Source organism: Cetorhinus maximus, chromosome 14 (genome assembly GCF_964194155.1).
Source record: "Cetorhinus maximus chromosome 14, sCetMax3.hap1.1, whole genome shotgun sequence".
Classification (NCBI taxonomy): Eukaryota; Metazoa; Chordata; class Chondrichthyes; order Lamniformes; family Cetorhinidae; genus Cetorhinus; species Cetorhinus maximus.
In genome coordinates, this window is record NC_135892.1 from 88,949,983 (window position 1) to 88,970,096 (window position 20,114).

The 20,114-nt window shown below is 40.9% G+C and overlaps 1 protein-coding gene across 1 annotated transcript in view; it reads left to right on the top strand.

Annotated features, from left to right (window-relative positions):
* lrpprc (leucine-rich pentatricopeptide repeat containing) overlaps positions 1 to 20,114 on the top strand; it is a 153,228-nt gene that overhangs the window by 6,749 nt on the left and 126,365 nt on the right. The window contains exons 3-6 of the mRNA XM_078557196.1: positions 8,515 to 8,637; positions 13,212 to 13,333; positions 13,687 to 13,745; positions 17,552 to 17,638. Coding sequence (XP_078413322.1) covers positions 8,515 to 8,637; positions 13,212 to 13,333; positions 13,687 to 13,745; positions 17,552 to 17,638 — 391 coding nt within the window. The remainder of the gene's footprint in view (positions 1 to 8,514; positions 8,638 to 13,211; positions 13,334 to 13,686; positions 13,746 to 17,551; positions 17,639 to 20,114) is intronic.

Consider the following 20,114-nt stretch of genomic DNA (forward strand, 5'->3'; position numbering starts at 1 on the left):
GGTGCTGTTGCTTGAGCTTGTGTTGACATTCGCTGGAGCGCTGTAGTAGGCTAAGGGCAGGCATGTCAGCATAAGAGCAAGATGGAGATTTAAAATGGCATGCCACTGGAAGCTTGGTGTCATGTCAGCGGACTGAACAGAAGCGTTCTGCAAAGTGGTTACCCAATCTGCGTTTTGTCTCCCCAATATAGAGGAGACCGCATTGAGCAGTGAATAAAGTATTCTCAATTGAAAGAAGTACATGTAAATTGCTGCTTCAGATGGAAGGAGTGTTTGTATGATGATGAGGAGGGAGAAGGGAAAAGGGCAGGTTTGCACCTCCTGCACTTGCATGGAATGGTGGTGTGGGAAGAGGGCAGTGTATTGGTGATGATTGAGGAGTGGACTAAGGTGTCATGACGAGAATGGTCCCTAAGGAATGCTGAAAGGAGAGGGGGGAGATGCGCATTGTGGTGGCATCACACTGGAGGTGGCGGAAATGGCAGAGGATGATCTGTGAATGTGGGGGTTGGTGCTTTGGAAGGTGAGGACTGGGGGATCCTTATCGTGGTTCTGGGAGGGAGGGGATGTTGGGGGAAAGAATGGAGCATGTTCTGTTCCTTTCCCCCTCTTAAACCTATCTAGTTCCCCCTTAAAGTATCTCTGCTATTCGCCTCAAGGCGAGAAGAGCAGTGGAGAGGTTTAGAGAGAGAATTCCAGAACTTAGGGCCTTGGCAGCTGAAGGAATGGCTGCCAAAGTTTGGAATTGGAGAACTTGGTGTGGTTAGAATACAGGCGGCAGAATTTTGGATGAACTTAAGTCTGGAGGATGAAAGACGGGAGACCGTCCAGGGAGTATGTTGGAATAGTCAAGTTGGAAGGTAGCAAAAGCATGGATGATGGTTAGATAGGGAAAATGCATTACTGGATGGCTGTCACTGGATTGTAGGGCAGGAACCTAATCAAATTAGGGTTCCTGTGATGCCATAAGAAGTTATGATGCCAAATGGAATGTGGAATATTTTGAAAAAGAACCATTTTAAAAAAACAGAAATGTTGATAACTCTTTCAGGGAGACAACATGGGGGTAAAGGCAAAATGTTGGCCTCTTGTGCCCTTAAATTCTTTGATTCTATGTCCATTGGAAATGCTTACAATGAAGACTGAAACATTTACCTAGATTTTAGAAGTTAGGCATGTTCATTGGAAGTTGTGCAATAGGAAGAGAAAGGAGCTTTGACTTGAAAGAAAGAAAGACTTGCATTTATATAGTGCCTTTCATGGATTCAGCATCCTGAAGAGCTTTACAGCCAATTAAGTAACTTTTGAAGTGTAGTTACTTTTTTGTCACATAAGAAAACTGGCAAAAACTTTGCACACAGCAAGGCCCCACAAACAACAATGTGTAATAACCAGCTAATCTGCTTTTTTAGTAATGATGTACGAAGAATAAATATTGGCCAGGGTACCAATTAGAACTCCTCTTTAGAATAGTGCCATTGGATCTTTTACATCCACCTGAAGTGGCAAATGGAGCTTCAGTTTAATGTCTCACCTGACAGTGCAGCAATCCCTCATTTTGCACTCGCATGTCAGCCTAGATTATGCTGAAGTCTCATGAGTGGGACTTGAACTCTCAGCCTCTGACAGTACGACTGCTGAACCATGGTTGACACCATATTTAAAAACCTTAAAGTGCAAAACCTTGAAATGCATCCTTTTAATTTCAAATAGTGGAGTAAAAAGCGTGCAGAACGAGCATGGAGAAGGTTTTAAAAATTGTAAGCTGTTATCTGATGCTTCTTTAAGAAAATGCTATATTTCTATTGTTTTTTAATTTGAAAGTTGATGGCAATGCAATATTCTGATTTCTAAAGGTAGAACTTGAGTATTGCTAAAAAAAAAGCTTTCTGTCTTGCACCCATCAGGACAATCACAAGAATACCATTGTCGGGAAGCAACAACTTTTTACTGTATGAGAAGAGAGCGCTGATTGGTTTGCAAGTGGACGCTGATTGGTAGAGGCATTGCAATGGAGAATGCGCCAGTGACTGACAGTTAATTGCCAAGCATTGTTTGGAATTTAAATCAGGCAGCTTGGCACTGATTGGTCAAGGCATTGCCCTGAGGAATGAACGAGCGAATGGCTATCACTTGTTTTGTTTAGCTGAAACAATGTGTGCACGTTCTTTCTGTCTGCAAAGAACAGGGCCCTGTGCATTAACATATGTAGCTTCCAGTACATGCAAATGCACCTCATTGCGAGTTCAACTGATAACTAATTTAAGATTATCAGCGTAACTTTTAGCACACCGAGGATTATTTAGCAAATGTTGTCCAATCACGGAATCGCATCTAATGTTGGACACTGTGTTTTGAGTTTTGCAAGCAAGGGCTGGTAGGGTACGAACTGTATCTTGCCCATTGTGAACAGCGGAAGGGGCATGCTGTTTGATATGATCCGCCAGTCTTTGGGATGTATGGCTTACATACCTAGTATCACACTGGCACTGAAATTCATATACCACATTATTTATTTGTGTGATAGGCAGAACGTCTTTTTGGCTTGACAGCAGTATCCTGTTAGTGGCGAATACCACTTGTGTTACTACTGCATAGTAGCAGCGTAAAACAGCTAGCTTCACATGTTGCTCAAATTTTTGATACATCTTGCCCTTCCAGAGCAATCTGAGGTAGACTGGGCATTTTTCAGGGCCAAAAGTAATGACCTTAGGCCAGTTCATGAGTTTGCCTGATATACAACGTGAAGCGATCTGATCAGGGTCGCCATTATCCAACAGGATGTCTTTGCACCCTACTTCAGCATCAAGCTTGCATAATGAGCAAATGGCTCAGGCCCTATTTATGAGGTTGCCGATAAGGCCAATCTTAAAGCACATGGAATTGTAAGAATCCCAAAGCATGTATTGACCAGTGAAGATAGCCTGCGGTAGACCGTGGTAGAGGACCCCTTGGCAGATTAATATATGGAGTACTGGAAGCTACATATATTAATACACAGGACCCTGTTCTTTGCAAATAGAAAGAGCATGTATACACATAGCGCCTGTTTCAACTAAACAAAATAAATGACAGCCATTCACTGGTTCGTTCTTCAGGGCAGGACAATGCCTTGCCCAGTCAGAGTCAAGCTGTCTGGTTTAAATTTCAAACAAAGCTTGGCAGTTAACTGTCAGTCACCATTAACTGGTGCATTCTCCATGGCAACGCTTCTACCAATCAGTGTCCACTTGCCAACGAATCAGCACTCCCTTATACAGCATTAAGTTGTTGCCTCCCCCGACATTAGCATTCTTGCAATGGCCCTGATCAGTGCAAGACGAAAAGCTGCGACAAAATATCTTTTTTCAGCAATACCTAAGTTAACGTGTTGGTGATAGTATCTTAGGGTAGGAATTGCTTCTGAAATCAATAAAGTAGCACTTTGGAATCCATTTCAAATCTGAATGACCGTGATGAAGTAATTGCAGTTCTCAACGGCTCCAATTTTCCAAAAAGTAAAATTATTGCTCAAGTCAAGTATGATGGCGTACAGTTGATAGGGAATGACAAGAATATAAGAAATAAGAGCAGGTGTAGGCCATTTGGCCTTTTGAGCCTCCTCCACCATTTAAAATGTTTATGACCGATCATCTACCTCAACTACACCTTCTGCAATATCACCATATCCCTTAGTGATGGGTTCTGGAAAGTAAGTTTTCTCAAACACTGGGTTTTACCAAGTGATGAAAGACATGCACAAGCAGTTTATCTTCTAGTTTGACACTAGAGATGGTTTCTGTTGGCAGTAGATGGGAGGTGGATGGCCAGTTTCTGGCCTCTGCCAGTGCTGCTTATAGCTATCACTAGGAGGTACATAGTTTTTCAGTAATGCCAACCCTCACCAAATTTCCTTTTATTTTTAACTCTGTTCACTACAGCAGTGACTGACCTCTGCTTGGTGGGGCTGAATCTGTGAATTGAGCAAATCAGGGATTGAGCCTATGGTGCCCTGTCCCATAATGCTGTCCTGTATTGTTTCAGTGTGCAGCATCATCACTGACAAACAATTTGTTTATGCTATACATATAAAATAATGCCTTTCAATGTCCTTCGCCACGCCATGTGTTGCTGATTGTGCGACTGCAAATCAATGGCAATTTTCACAATTGGAAAGTCAAGTTATTTTGAGCATATTCATTGTTCTCATGTTATTACAAGGGTTCATGCTGTACCATTTGACTTTTCGGTGACAGTTTGAGGCTGGCACTTGGAGAAAGAAGGTATAGCAAAGTAAAGGGAAAATTGATTGATGGAGGGACTAGTGTGTAGTCTTTCCATTTACGTCATGGTATTGCAAGTGTGTTTTGTGCATTTGCATTCAGCACGAGCTAGACAGCATGATTATTTTTGTACTTGGCAGTTATGTTCCTTCTTAAAAGCTATTGTATTGGAGAAAAGTTTAGAGTTGCTTATTGGAATTGAGCACTGGTTTCAAGGCTGCATAAGTTTTTTTTAATTGAGGCATGATATATGCTAAGTGTAGCATGCTTGGGAGATGATTGGACCTAAATTCTCCATCACTGGGAGAAGTCCTCTTGTCATTTCTGGGTCTGTTATAGATTATTTGAGTGAATGATTATGTTTAGTCAGTAACTCCATCGTAATGGTTTCTGTCAATGTCTTATCAATTACCTTGTTAAGGTTTAGTAATGTCAATTGCATTGTTAAGGTTAAGAATAACTCATCATCTGACTCCCCAAAGCCTGCCCACCATCTACAAGGCACACTTAAAAAAAAATCTACAAGGCACAAGCCAGGAGTGTGATGGAGTACTTTCCACTTGCCTGGATGAGTGCAGCTCCAACAACACTCAGAAGAAGCTAGACACCATCCTGAATAAAGCAGCTCGCTTGATTGGCACACCATCCACCACTTTTAACATCCACTCCCTCCACCATCATGACAGCATTGTGTACCATCTGCAGGATGTACTGCCGCAACTGACCAAGGCTCCTTTGACAGCACCTTCCAAACCTGCAACCTCTACCACCTAGAAGGACAAGGGAAACAGATGCATGGGAACACCATCACCTGCAAGTTCCCTTCAAGCCACACATTATCCTGACTTGGAACTATATCACCATTTCTTCACTGTTGCTGGTTCAGTATCCTGGAATTCCCTACCTAACGGCACTGTGGGTGTCCCTACATCAAATGGTCTGCAGCAGTTCAAAAAGGCTGCTCACCACCGCCTTTTCAAAGATAATTAGAGATGGGCAATATAAATGCTGGCCTAGCCAGCAATGCCCATGTAAAATAAAAAATAATAAAAAGAGAAACAGGTGATGGGTTTTAATTATCTTTGAGCACATATAAATAGGGGATAGCTGGGGGACTGGGTATGTGGGAGGAGATCTGTGAGACTGAACAAGTCAATAAACTCTCTCAGCAGAGGAAAGCTCTGAGTCTTGGTTTTGGCTTCACCAACTGGCTTGGACCCTGTTAACAGTATCATGTGTTCACCAAGATGGTAGAAGGCAAACTAGATGGATCTTTTTTGTCTAGTAGTTCTTATGTTCCTATGAAACCCCAAGTGAAAGGCCAACATAAATATTGTAAGATATTTCTGAAGTTGAAAAGAGTAAACAGAAAAAATGAGTTTAGTTAGGAAACTGGTGAATATTTGATGCCAAATTTAAGTTTGTAAAAATTTAAACTTGTAGAAGGAAGGTAAGACTGAGGGAGGTGAGAAGTGCAACATTTTTAAAATCTTGGTAATGCAATTGATGTGGGAGATTATATAGTGACTCTTGATTTCAACACAGTGGAATTGTAGAAGGAGGAGGAATGTGTGGGATTGTGTATTTGGGTCGTAGAAGGAATAGCAAGGGAAGTTCAGAGAAGCAGAGAGCGATAATTTAATTATGAACATTTAGGGTCATAAAAGCATGCATATAAATTTTAATTAAGTTTAAGATGAGAATGCTGGACTTTTATTTAGAAGGTTAGAAATGTCCCTTCTCTGTGGTCCTCAATGTCTCTCCTGTCCACTCACAGCACAAATAGACAGGTGTGTAAGTGTCTCCTTGAATTCCTTCAGTGCTATTGTTAACTGGCTGGAAGAAAGAGGGCAACTGTGCCAGAGATAGGAAGTTCTACAGATTTAGGAAAGGAAATCAGACCTGTGCTCCATGGTACTACATGTGAGTCTTCCAGTGTTGCTAAAAAGAGTCAGATGACTTGATTTGTTTTTCTACATTACAACAGTGACAGCTGCTCAGAATCACTTCCAGAGCTTCACAGACAATGAGGTCGTGAACAGTACTATACAAATTCAAATTTTGTCTTTTTCTTCTTGTACTCTTAAATTTATCTGAAATCTTGAGATTAAATCACAGCCCTGTTTCCAGCACTCTCATTTTTTTTCAGTAAGTTATACATGGTAATATTGCCACAAGTCACAAGATATAGTTACGTTACAGTTCGAAAATAGTTTGTATGCAGGTTATGAGAGGTAATTTTGCCAATCTTGGCTCATCTATTCAGACTGATTCCCATCATCATAATATTCAGCACTTTTTAAAAAATAAATTAAAGCTTTCTAGGACCTATTCCATATTTATCAGTTGCTGTTTGTGGAGAACCTGACATCAGCCCTCAAGTTTCAATGTATCCACTTTTCCCACTGTCTGTGATTTAGCTTCAAGTAGAGTTTCTAAATTTACGTTTTGTATAATTATTTGTTCTTTTGGGATCGAATGTTTGTGTGTTGTTTATTAATTTCTCTTCTCAGTCATCTTATTTTGAGGCTGAAAAATCTGTTAATTTTTTTCTATACACTGTTTCCTCACAATTCAGTCCTTTGACACTAGGAATTGGGCTTGTGGCTGTTTTGAGTTGGCTCCCAGGATTGAGGCTTTGTGCCTGTGACCAGAATTGAACACAGCATTCAAAACGTAGTCTGGTCAGACCATGTCCTCATGTCCTAGCATCACTATGAATGGATGGAGTTAGATCAGTACTAATTGAGATGAAGAGACGTCAATAAATTATGGGCTGGAATTTACGCTGAGGGCAGGCTCCCCTCACCTCAGCATAAATTTTGGGAGTGAGTCTGCCTCTGCTTTGCTGGCTCTGCCCCACTCGAATTTTTCAGGCGACCAGGAGGACATCCCACCTCAGAGGTGCTGGCTAATTGGAGGCCAGCAGCTCTGCATACGGGCAGTGCCAAACAAGAGCGGTAGCCACTGCTGGTACTGCAGGTTGGCCAAGGAGGTGGCGTTCAGTGCTGGACCTGGACATTCAGATACACCTGGGATCTCGCTGTGGTCAGACTGACAGGCCCCAGCCAGGGGGAATGGAAGGCATGTTAGGGCGGGGGGGATGGGTGGATGTGGGGAGGCAAACTGTAAGTGGGGAGGAAAACTGTAAGTGGGGGGCCTCCGATTGACACGGGGCATGGGAAGAAGGCACTCTCCCCCTTTCACTGACCAGCAGCATGCAGGGTTAAACCTGCCTGACTACACGTTGGGTGCAGGACTCTCCTGCCATCTGTTATATTGGAGCAGTGGTGGGATGAGGCCCTTAGTTGGGCACTAATTGCTCACTTAAGGGCCTCAATTTGGCTGTGGTCACGTGACCTACCCAATACCTCCCCAGCCACCCATAAAATCGTGGAGGGGGCCGGGATGGTGCAGGTATGTCACCGATGATGCGACGCCCTAATTTATGGCTCCAATTGCCTGTTTTCCCACCGGCTGGTGGCCTGTAAAATTCAGCCCTATGTGCTCTTAAAGTTGTTTTTACATGTACCACTGTTTCCAAGTTGAAATTATTTAAGCTGGGCTATGATGTGATACAGTAAAGTGTTTCCCTCAAATGATTTGCCAGATGGCCTCAAGACAGCATTAGAACCTAAAATTACTTATTCAGGGCAGTTGTATGTTTGATGGAGAAAGGAGGTAAAAATATCTTAGATCTAAAGGGAAATGGAATTCGTGAAACGTTTGGTCTGGAATTTAAAAAAAAATGTCAATTTATTGAATGTACAGAATTATTTTGTTGTACCATGTCTACCACTAGAGAGGGTGGTAACCACCAACCCACTGAATTTTTCTCCCTTTTGTGCAGAAAAATACATGTTGAAATTGCTCCGGAATAATTATATTACTCATGTATAACTCAATCTTTGTGTTTATTTTGTGTTGACAGTGAAGGATAACATGCTATCTATCTTCTGAATAACCTGTTTTCTCTTTTAGTTGGCATTTGTAACTTGTGATATCAAAATTTGAATGGTGGCAAAATAGCACATGCAGTATGTGTTGTGGCTGTAACTTCAAAAAGAAATCTGAGCTTGATTGATATTCCAGGTAGAACCTAGATTGCCTTGAAATGTGGAGCTGATGGGAATTTTAGTTCTTTTATTTGTTGTCACTTAATTGAGTTTTCCTTACACCCTACCTAACAAAACAATGTATTTTTTTTTTATACCTTTTAAAGTATATTAACGTATTTATTTTTCTAATCCAGGCTTCCCTAGTGGCAATCAAGCCTTGCTGCTGCTGCGTAGCTGTGGCTCTCTGCTCCCAGAGATGCAACTGCCAGAAAGAACAGATTTGGCTCACAGAATCTGGGACAAACTACAAGAGCTAGGTATGGACACAAGTCATAACTTTCTCTGTTATAATAAAACCGACTGCTCTGATGGATAATGAAAACAGTTGAAGTTTCCTCAGATGCTTACAGTCGATGAGAGATTTTCAAAGTTTGGTTGTATATGTATGACTTAATAACACCCTAGCATACAAATGAAGGCAGCGTAAAAATACATAATTTAGTTTATCTTTTTTTCCCTGGACTGAAGGGTTCATTTATCAATCATACATCAGAAAATTGGTGATAGCCGGCTATATTATGCATTGAGGCAATATTTTGAACAAGGCTTTATCTGGCGAAAGGGTCTGGCAGATAATTGCAAAAATGGATAACTGATGCGCAGATCTTACTGTAGTTTATTTATTGTGAGCTGAATTTCTAATGAGACAAGATCAAGAAACCATCAAGAGAAATATATAATTTCAATTTTAAATCCTTGTTTGATGCTTCCTTAGTGCATGAACATGTTGAGGTTCATTTGTTGTTTGATAACACCATACACAGAGTGTTCCTTTAAATTTTTCAATAATAATTCACACAAACATTGGCCCTGATGTTGCAGTCAACCATGAAGGAACTGGGTTTACTATTCACTGTGCTTTGACATTTTTGCAGGCTTTTTGATCTGCCACATTGGGTAATTAGATATATTTTCTGGCACAGCACCCTCTGCAAGGGATCTGTAGTATGTGTGATTAGGGAAAGTAACATTGTGGCTCTTCAACCAATCAGACTGAGACATGCCTAATCTAAACCAAAAGGTATAAATTATAATATTTAATTCATTGTAAAAATCAGGCGTAGAAAGTGAAAGAGAGAGGAAAAGAAAAATAGGATTCATAGAGAGATAAAGGATAGAAGAAAATGTATTTTTTTTAAATTACGCAATAATTAAATCCTGAAGGAATACGTCTCCACACTTATAAAATCAAATTTTCACTGCCAGAGAGGTGGTTCGGCAGTAATTAAGACACATCATGATGCTAAAAATTCACTTCATGATCCCAGCTGATATTACATCTGGACAAGCCTGATCCCAGGGTGGAACTCGGCTTGATAGATCCTAACTTTTATTTGTTTGCTTAGATATGTGGAGTGTAGCTACTGAACAGGGACACAGGAGTCAGCTGATGAACTTTTAACAAAAGAATAAAACATTTATTAAACAGAAAAATATGAACTATATTACAATACTCCTTCGCCTACAGCTATACTTTTACAGATATATACAGATTTGTAAGGATAGCGTAAGTTACAAAAGCTATCTTATACTCTCTAATGTCCACAGTAAGTACACAGTCCATGTAAACGAATCGGTGACCTATGGTCAGACACACCACAGTCTGAAACCAAGTGACAGATGCCACTCCAAACAGATGCTATGAATCTCTCCTCCACTCCCCCGACACTTGTCACACCGTGAGCCATCCAGTCTCACTGAACTCCGTCTTTCACATGAGGGTTTCCAATCTTCACTCTCCAAGAACTCACTTTGGAATTTTCTCCCAAACTGACACTTTCTCTCAGATGCCTTCTGCAAGGGTTCACCTCTAGGGTTTTGAACTCCTTCCGATTTTCCTCTCCCCTGAGTCAGCACACGCGTTCAAGCTTGCTTCCGTGCACTCTGTCTCACTGACTGACTCACCTTCAACAGTACACCGCTGCTTAACATGCCCACAGCAAAAAGCTGTAAACCTTCAGCAGTGTCCTTGGACCTTCTGACTTCTCATAAGCCTTTATCTCTAAGCTTGAAGCTTGGAGCCTTTCTCTGCTCCTCACTTTTAACCTCATTCAGCAGGACCTTTTCCAGGCTGCTGCCCTTCCTTTGACTAGAAGATATTCTTGGGACTTTCTCCTATTTCACTCCCCTGGATTTGGAGACTTTCTTCTTTATTTTGGGACTTGGTATCTGTCCCTTTTGCTCCATTCTCTCTGGTAGCTACTTTCTACCAACTTAGTTTGGAACTGGCTATCTGAGTCTTCCAGGCTGCTTCTGCTTGGCAGCTGCTCCCAACTGAACCCAAAACTGCTGTTTCGTTAGTTTTTGTATGTGTGTGTGGGCCCTGCCCCTCTGGACCCTGTTGCTATGCAACAGCACAGTTTTTTCTACTCATATGTTTGCTTTAACTTCTTAGTGTCTTAAAACTCATTAGAAATGCAGGCACCTTTTAAAGTGAAACTAAAACTCCAGAAATACAAATCAAACTGAAATCAAAGCAGAAACTCATTCCTGACACCCTAACAAATATAGCTTACTTAAATTACCTCTATTTCCTAAAAACCTGAATGCACCAGCTCTTAACATTTCTGGCATGCAATATATACACTCAAGAAGCTTCACACCGTCCAGGACAAAGCAGCTCGCTAGATTGGCACCACATCCACTCCCTCCACCACCGACACACAATAGCAGCAGTGTGTACCATCTTCAAGATGCACTGCAGGAATTCACCAAAGCACCTTCAACAGCACCTTCCAAACCCACGACCACTACCATCTAGAAGGACAAGGGCAACAGATAGATGGGAACACCACCACCTGGAAGTTCCCCTCTAAGTCACTCACCATCCTGACTTGGAAATATATTGCCGTTCTATCACTGTTGCTGGGTCACAATCCTGGAACTCCCTTCCTAACAGCACTGTGGGTGTACCTACACCACATGGACTGCAGCAGTTCAAGAAGGAAGCTCACCACCACCTTCTCAAGGGCAGCTAGGGATGGGCAATAAATGCTGGCTCAGCCAGTGAAGCCCAAATCCAGTGAATGAATTTAAAAAAACATCTAGTGGTTAAGTGCAGCAACTTCACATCCCTGCATGGATTTCAGTGCTGAATCTCTCGGCAAGGTACTGGTATAGTGCAGTCTGTGGAGGAGTGAGGCACACTAGACAGAAACTTCCAGATTTCCATGCTTAACTGCACATGTGCAGACTCCGGAAGTTGCTGTCCTATTTACTCCATAAAAACAATGAGCGCTGTTAGCCTGAGTTATTCTTCATGCAAAATCCAGGCTGTTACATTTTAGACACAATACACCTCCTGTGTGATTCTTGTCCATGCTTGGCCAGTGAAAATCACAGTCTTCCAGATTTGTTCTGTTTTGCAACAGTTAAACATCGTTGTGACATGCTCTATTTTCCATTGTCACAAGTCTGTTCATTATCTCACCAATGTGAAATATTGATGCTGTGAATTTATCCTGTTTTACGGTGTATGCGCAAGTAAGCTAAAAGATTGCTTCCATTTCTTTTGTGTGACTATATCTAAAATGGCAGTAGCTCCAGGCAAGTTACTATATTCATAAACACTTCTAAATAAATTTGAAAAATCTAGGTGGCAGATAGATTATATAATTCATCTATACTGTTGTAAAGGCACAGAAGTAAACTTTGTAACTGTCCAGGTCGTTTCCTCAATTTGATTTGAATAAATCATGTAATTTGTTGAGTTGTTTTATGATTTATTGAGCTTCTGTGCCAACAAGATGTTTAGTGTCTCATTTTGGGAATAAATCACCTTCACATGTTATGGTCACATTTATTTCACAATTTCTATAGCTGCTAATGCTATCAGTATTTAACCCTTTGCTTTCATTAACATGATGAACTCAAAAAGCAGCAATGTTAATAGTGCTTTATTTTGAAGAAAAAAGATTTTAAGAAAAAAATCTTATGTAAAAATACAAAGGCTTGAGTGTTTTTAACACTTCTTAGTATATCCGTTCAAAGCAAATTTGACAACCAGATAAGCACCCTCAGCTGTTACAATCAACTATATGTGAGACTCTTGGACTGTGATACGTGTTAATCTCCTCCTTGAAAGCTCACAGCAGTTATTGCCATTTATAGAACCTATAGAGTTCCAGGACACATTAAAAATGGTCAAATTTACTCTGTTTTATTGTCAGGATTAATGCTTAGTATTGGAATCTGCTAATGACATCATACAATTGATTCATAATCCTATTTTATAGGATATGAACTTAAACCATTAGCAAATGTGTTACTGCCTGGAGTTATGAGAGACTTTAATCGTCTTTGTCTTCAATTTTTATTGTAATTCATGCTCATTGAGGTGACGGATGTTAGTGGGGAGAGTGAAGTGCTTTTACTTTTAAACGTGTTGGTCAGGTGCAGCATATTTACATTTTATAGCAAAACTTCCTCTGTTCTTGTCCCAGAGGCACATAACCCTGATGTTTTTCCATTTCCCACCTGAGCGATCCTGTGAGATTGCTGATTGGTGCTGAATTATGGACAGTTTTATGCTATGCATGCATGCTCACTGGGATTTTTTAATTCATTCACGGGACATGGGCTTCGCTGGCTAGGCCAGCATTTGTCCATCCCTAGTTGCCCTTGAGAAGGTGGTGGCGAGCTGCCTCTAAGTATATTTAGTGCATGACTTTCTGCTGATAACATGAAAAGCTATCAGTTGGGTTAAATTTGATCCTAAATTACAAAGATGAAGTGTTTTTACTTTCCAAATTGAGCAGATAGAATAATTATCAGTAGCTGAGTTGGTGTGCTGATTATTTTCTTCTACTGACCAATAATCTTTGATATGTAGGTGCTGTTTATGATGTGAGCCATTACAATGCATTGTTGAAAGTCTATCTTCAGAACGAGCACAAGTTTTCACCAACTGATTTTCTGGCAAAAATGGAATCTGCAAATGTTCAACCTAACAGAGTAAGTTATTATGCTGTTCAGTGTGAAGTTTCAAAATCCACTGTTCCTCTACTTTGCAGTTGCTATTTTGGTTAAAAGTTTAATATTTCCTATGTTGGGAGTACATTAATTGTCATTGCACAGTTTTTAAAACAAAAATACATTTTACCTTTTGGAATTAAACCAGATTGATTTTTATACCTTTTTTGATACTTTGATTTTGCGGGTGGCATTGCGTGTAGAGATTTTTTTTATTTGCTAACTTGCTTAATATTTGTGTAGCAATTGAGAACCAAAAAGCAAATCAGTACATATTTTTTATAAATACATGAAGCAAATACTTGAGTGTGTTTCTTTTTCCCCTCAATACGCAGGTTACTTTCCAGAGACTGATAACAGCATATTGTAATGAAGGAGATATTGAGGGTGCAAGGTATTGTTTTTAAAATGATTCTTAATGCACGGTAATTAGGGTGCCTGGGGAATGCCAAGAAATGTTTGGCCTTGTTTGCATAATAAACTGAAATTCAGATCAGTGAGCATGAATGGTTTTCACGGTGCTTTGAGGATGCCTGCAGTGTGTGTCAACAGGTAACTGTAGTTCAGATATTTTAATTGATGTTTATTCCGTTTGGTTGTGGATTCAAAGCAATATTCTTCTTGTTTACCATTACCAGTAATGTTTTTGATTGTGTTTTCTTTGTGCCCTGGGTTTTAAGCGCACAAATTAACACTGTTTCATTTTACTGAAGTGGGATATGAAAATACAATGTTCTTCTTTCAGAATGCAATCCAGAACTCAGCTCAAATTATTGCAAATGCTAAGCAAACCTTTAACACCCTTCTTCCTTCATCAATGGATATTAGGTTTTTGTGCTGTTTTGTCCCTGAAGTGACTGAAATACTTGTATTTTGGAAATGAAATTTCTGGGTAGTATATTTTGATATTTCTTCTGTCATGTAAAAATAGATAAATAATAGAAAAATAAAAATGTAATTGTCTTTGCAATGGTATTTAAATCAATACTTAAACCTGCACAATTGCTTTTGTGAACATTTTTAAAGTGGGGGAGGGATATGCATTTATATAGTACCTTTCAGGCCCTCAGGATGTGCCAAAGTACTTCAAAGTCAGTATATTGCTTTGAAGTGTGGTCATAATTTTGTAACAAAGGTGACAGCTGATTTACAGAGGGCCCCAGAAGCAGCATTTGAGGCTAATAGCCAGTTAATGTGTTTGATGGTGTTGATTGAGAGATAAATATCCTTTGAGGCAATGGGGAGAATTCTCCAGCTATGCTTTGGACAGTCCTGGAAGATCTTTAGCGTCTACATGAATGAGCAGACAGGGCCTCAGTTTAATCACTTGCTTTCACTGGTTCAAATTAGACTTAGATTTTTGAAAACTGACTATATGTTGTCCTCTTTGCAGTCCTGGGAGTGCCTTAATGTTAATTGCTATCTTAAATGGTTCCACGTTTAATTTCCATCTAGGTGGTTTTGTTTGCAAATCCCTTGGAAATTTATTGATCTTTGGATGAATTGCTACATTAAGCCCTATGTGAAACTGTGACATGGTATTTTGGGTGCAAGTTGCAAGAAGCAGGAGAAAAAGAAAATTGAAAACAAAAACAGAAATACCTGGAAAAACTCAGCAGGTCTGGCAGCATCGGCGGAGAAGAGCAAAGCTGATGTTTCAAGTCCTCATGACCCTTCAACAGAACTAAGTAGAAATAGGAAAGGGGTGAAATATAAGCTGGTAGAAGGGGGGAGCGGTTGTTGGGACAAGCAAGCAGTGATAGGAGGAGATAACCAAAAGATGTCACAGAAAAAAGAACAAAGAGGTGTTGAAGGTGGTGATATTATCTAAAAGAATGTGCTAATTAAGAGTGGAGAGCAGGACAAGCAAGGTAGCTCTAGTGGGGGTGGGGTGAAATAAACGATGGATGGAATACATTTAAAAATAATGGAAAGAGGTGGGAAAAGAAAAATCTATATAAATTACTGGAAAAAACAAAAGGGAGGGGGAAGAAACAGAAAGGGGGTGGGGATGGAGGAGGGAGTTCAAGATCTAAAGTTGTTGAACTCAATATCCAGTCCGGAAGGCCGTAAAGTGCCTAGTCGGAAGATGAGGTGCTGTTCCTCCAGTTTGCGTTGAGCTTCACTGGAACAATGCAGCAAGCCAAGGACAGACATGTGGGCAAGAGAGCAGGGTGGAGTGTTAAAATGGCAAGCGACAGGGAGGTCTGGGTAATGCTTGTGGACAGACCGAAGGTGTTTTGCAAAGCGGTCACCCAGCCTGCGTTTGGTGTCTCCAATGTAGAGGAAACCGCATTGGGAGCAACGAATGCAGTAGACTAAGTTGGGAGAAATGCAAGTGAAATGCTGCTTCACTTGAAAGGAGTGTTTAGGCCTTTGGACAGTGAGGAGAGAGGAAGTGAAGGGGCAGGTGTTGCAAATTTTGCGTTTGCATGGGGAGGTGCCGTAGGTGGGGGTTGAGGAGTAGGGGGTGATGGAGGAGTGGACCAGGGTGTCACGGAGGGAACGATCCCTACGGAATGCCGCCAGGGGTTGAAGGGAAGATGTGTTTGGTGGTGGCATCATGCTGGAGTTGGCGGAAATGGCGGAGGATGATCCTTTGAATGCGGAGGCTGGTGGGATGATAAGTGAGGACAAAGGGGACCCTATCATGTTTCTGGGAGGGAGGAGAAGGCGTGAGGGTGGATGCGCGGGAGATGGGCCGGACACGGTTGAGGGCCCCTGTCAACGGCCGTGGGTGGAAAACCTTGGTTAAGGAAGACGGAGGACATGTCAGAGGAACTGTTTTTGAAGGTAGCATCATCTGAACAGATGCGACGGAGGCGAAGGAACTGATAGAATGGGATGGAGTCCTTACAGGAAGTGGGGTGTGAGGAGCTGTAGTCGAGGTAGCTGTGGGAGTCGGTGGGCTTGTAATGGATATTGGTGGACAGTCTATCATCAGAAATTGAGACAGAGAGGTCAAGGAAGGGAAGGGAAGTGTCAGAGATTGACCATTTGAAAATGATGGAGGGGTGGAGATTGGAAGCAAAATTAATAAATTTTTCCAGGTCCCAATGAGAGCATGAAGCAGCACCGAAGCAATCATTGATGTACCGGAGAAAGAGTTGTGGGCGGGGGCCGGAGTAGGACTGGAACAAGGAATGTTCCACATACCCCATAAAGAGACAGGCATAGCTGGGGCCCATGTGGGTACCCATAGCCACACCTTTTATTTGGAGGAAGTGAGAGGAGTTTAAGGTGAAATTGTTCAGTGAGAGAACAAGTTCAGCCAGACGGAGGAGAGTAGTGGTGGATGGGGATTGTTCAGGCCTCTGTTCGAGGAAGAAGCTGAGAGCCTTCAGACCATCCCGGTGGGGGATGGAGGTGTAGAGGGATTGGACGGCCATGGTGAAGAGGAGGCGGTTGGGGCCAGGGAACTGGAAATTGTTGGTGTGACGTAAGGTGTCAGAGGAATCATGGATGTAGGTGGGAAGGGACTGGACAAGGGGAGAGAGAAGGGAGTCAAGATAGCGAGAAATGAGTTCCGTGGGGCAGGAACAGGCTGACACGATTGGTCTGCCGGGACAGTTCTGTTTGTGGATTTTGGGTAGGAGGTAGAAGTGGGCCGTCCGAGGTTGGGCGACTATCAGGTTGGAAGCTGTGGAAGGAAGATCTCCAGAGGAGATGAGGTCAGTGAAAGAAAATTGGCCTTGTGCAACTTGACATACTGGTTATTGTCCAGGCGAACACTTTAAAAAAAATCACAGAATAGCGATTGCAGTGTTGTTTTTGTAGTGTGTCATTGTTGGAGAGGTCGATGGCTTGCCGAGCCCACAGCTGCAGTTAAAAAATAAGTATGTGGTAGTGATTTGAAGGGAGAAGAGGTAACAATTCAGATATGCCGATTTTAAATGCAAAGATGCACTTCTGAGCATTTTAAAGCATTGATTTGAGCACTGTTATTTCAAAGACAATTACATGCCTCTGCGAGCATGTTTTTTATTATAATATTCATATTTGGAAAGTGTATTAATAGATATAATAGAATTATATTAAAAATATATTTATTAGAATAGTTATAACATGTCTATTGGTCAAAGGAGATAGTTAAGTACAAATAAAAAGACATTAAATCTGTTTGACCTATGGGTTATGTTTTAATTGATTTTATGTTAATGAATATAGAGCTAAGCACTGTTAACATTTATTGTCTTTTAGTAAGATCCTAGGCTTCATGAAGAGTAAGGATCTACCAATTACAGAAGTGGTGTTCAATTCACTGGTGACAGGACATGCGCGTGCTGGGTAGGTAAAGCACTGCAGTTAAGACTTGGAAGACATATTGCTTAAAAACATCTTATCTATATTTTTAATGTATTAAAATCAGAACTGTGTGCACTTTCTGTTAACATTTTGCATGACAAACATGGGTACACGCTTACCTGGTCTGGCCTTTGTGTCCCCAGTTCAACATCCATGTGTTTGATTCTTAACTGCCCTTGCAAGCCACTCTATTGGGCTGCAGCTGTTCAAGAAGATCCACAGTTATCATCACATGGGAATGAGAGATGGGCAAGAATTATTGTCCTTGCCAGCATTGCCCACATTATGAAAATGAAAATTAAAGAAAAATGCTAATTTTTAATGGAAACTGCCTCAGTTAACTTGTCATTCTTGACTTGCACCTTCATTGAAAGCTCTGAAGATATGGGCGATACATCCAACTGCCTTCAACGTTTCCTCCCCTCTCCAATTGCTTCCCCATTACTAACTCTATTTTTAGTCATCAAACATGTTGTCTTTGACCTTGATGTCTATTTTTTCCCAAAGCTTCCTATTTTAATTCCTCCGGTCTGGCTTCCGCCTTTGTTGAATGACTGGGTGCACCCTAACAGAAGTCAAAATGACATTTTCTGTGGCGGTGAGCACGGTGTGTCATCCCTCCTTGTGTGCTTCAATGTTTTTTTATAGCGTTTGACTATGCTATTCTCCTCCAGCACCTCTCCTGTTATGCTGCTCCATTAGATTGTCCTTGTGTAGTTCCACTTCATGCTTTCCAGATGCATCAAACATATCTACAGCAACAGTTTCTCTTACCTTGTCTGCCTAGTCATCTCTATTAAAACATGTTTCTGGGGGGAAATATAGCTTAACATCAGTGATAAAGAAAATAATGGAATCCTTAGTAAAGGAGAGAATAGAAGGACATCTAGAAATGAGAATTATAATAGTATGGATTTCAAAAGGGAAAATCTTGCTTAGCCAACTTTATTTTTCTAAGAGGTAACAGAGAGAATAGACAATGGTAATGTGGTAGATGTAATTTATCTGCACTTTCAATAGGTCTTTGATATGATGCCCCATAATAAACTAATGAATAAGTTCGGAGAATGTGGAGTCAGGGCAGAAACAGTGGAATGGATTACTAGCTTGCTTCAAGCTAGAAAGCAGAGATTGGGAATAAAGAGCAATTATTCAGAGTGACAGAAGGTGAGAGTTGCAGGGACCACAGCAGTTCACTATTTATATTAACGATTTGGACTTTGGAATCAAAAACCCAATTTCTACATTCGCGGATGACAACAAATTGGTGGAGAGGGGTGATGATCAATTTGAAGGAGGACTGCAACAAATTGCTGAGGACTTGCAGAATGGGCAAGTAATTGGCAAAATGAAGTTTGTAATAGATAAATGTGAGGTAGCTCATTTTGATAGGAAGAATAGGGAGGTCACATTACTTGGAACGTGCAAATCTAGGTGGGGTAGAGGAACAGAGGGATCTTGGGTACACTAATCACTAAAAGTTGTGCCACAGGTTAGTAAGGCCATATAAAAAACAACTTTCTAGTGGGATAGAATTGCAAAGTAGGCAAGTTATGCTAAATCTGTATCGAATCTTGGTTAAACCTCATTTCGAGTACTGCGTACAATTCTGGTTGCCTATTAAACGATATAGAGGCACTGGTAAAGGATTCAGAGAACATTTACAAGTGTGATACCAAATACACGTGTATTAATTCCCAGGAAAGGATTGCCAGGCTGGGATTCTTCTCTCTTGAAAAAAGGCGGCTCAGAGTTGACCCGATGGAGGTCTTTAAAATTATTAAAGGTTTTAATAGCGTGGATTATGAGAAAATGTTTCCTCTTGTGGGGAAGAGTTTAACTAGAAGCCATCAATATAAGATAGTCCCCAAGAAATCCAGTAGGAAATTCAGAAGAAACCTTTTCCCCCAAAGAGTGGTAAGAATGTGGAACTCGCTACCACTGGGAGTTGTTGAAGTGAAGAGTATAGATGCATTTAAGGGGAAACTAGACAAGCCTATGAGGGAAAAGGGAATAGATGGTTACAATGGTTGGTTTAGATGAGGAAAGATGGGAATACCAGCTTGGTATTGAGTTGGGTTGAATGGCATGTTTCTGTGCCGTATATCCTATGTAATCCCATGTATGTAAGATTTCGTCAATATAGGATAATGTACAGTTTGCCTGTCAGAAGACAGTAACATCCCTTGTTGTTGATATGGATAATGAACTATGAGAATGGAGAACAAATAATTCATGCACATTATTGAATATCAAACTTGAAATATATTCCTGAGTGAAATGATTATAAATATACAGCATTTTTCTGAAAAGAGAGAGATGCTGCCAAAGCTTTTTGTCTTGTACTCATCAGGACAAATACAAGAATGCCAAATTTCAAACAATTAAAATAGTTTATATTATAGGAGAAAAGGGTGGTGACTGGTTGGCAAGTTGACTCTGGCTCAGGTGTTGCAGT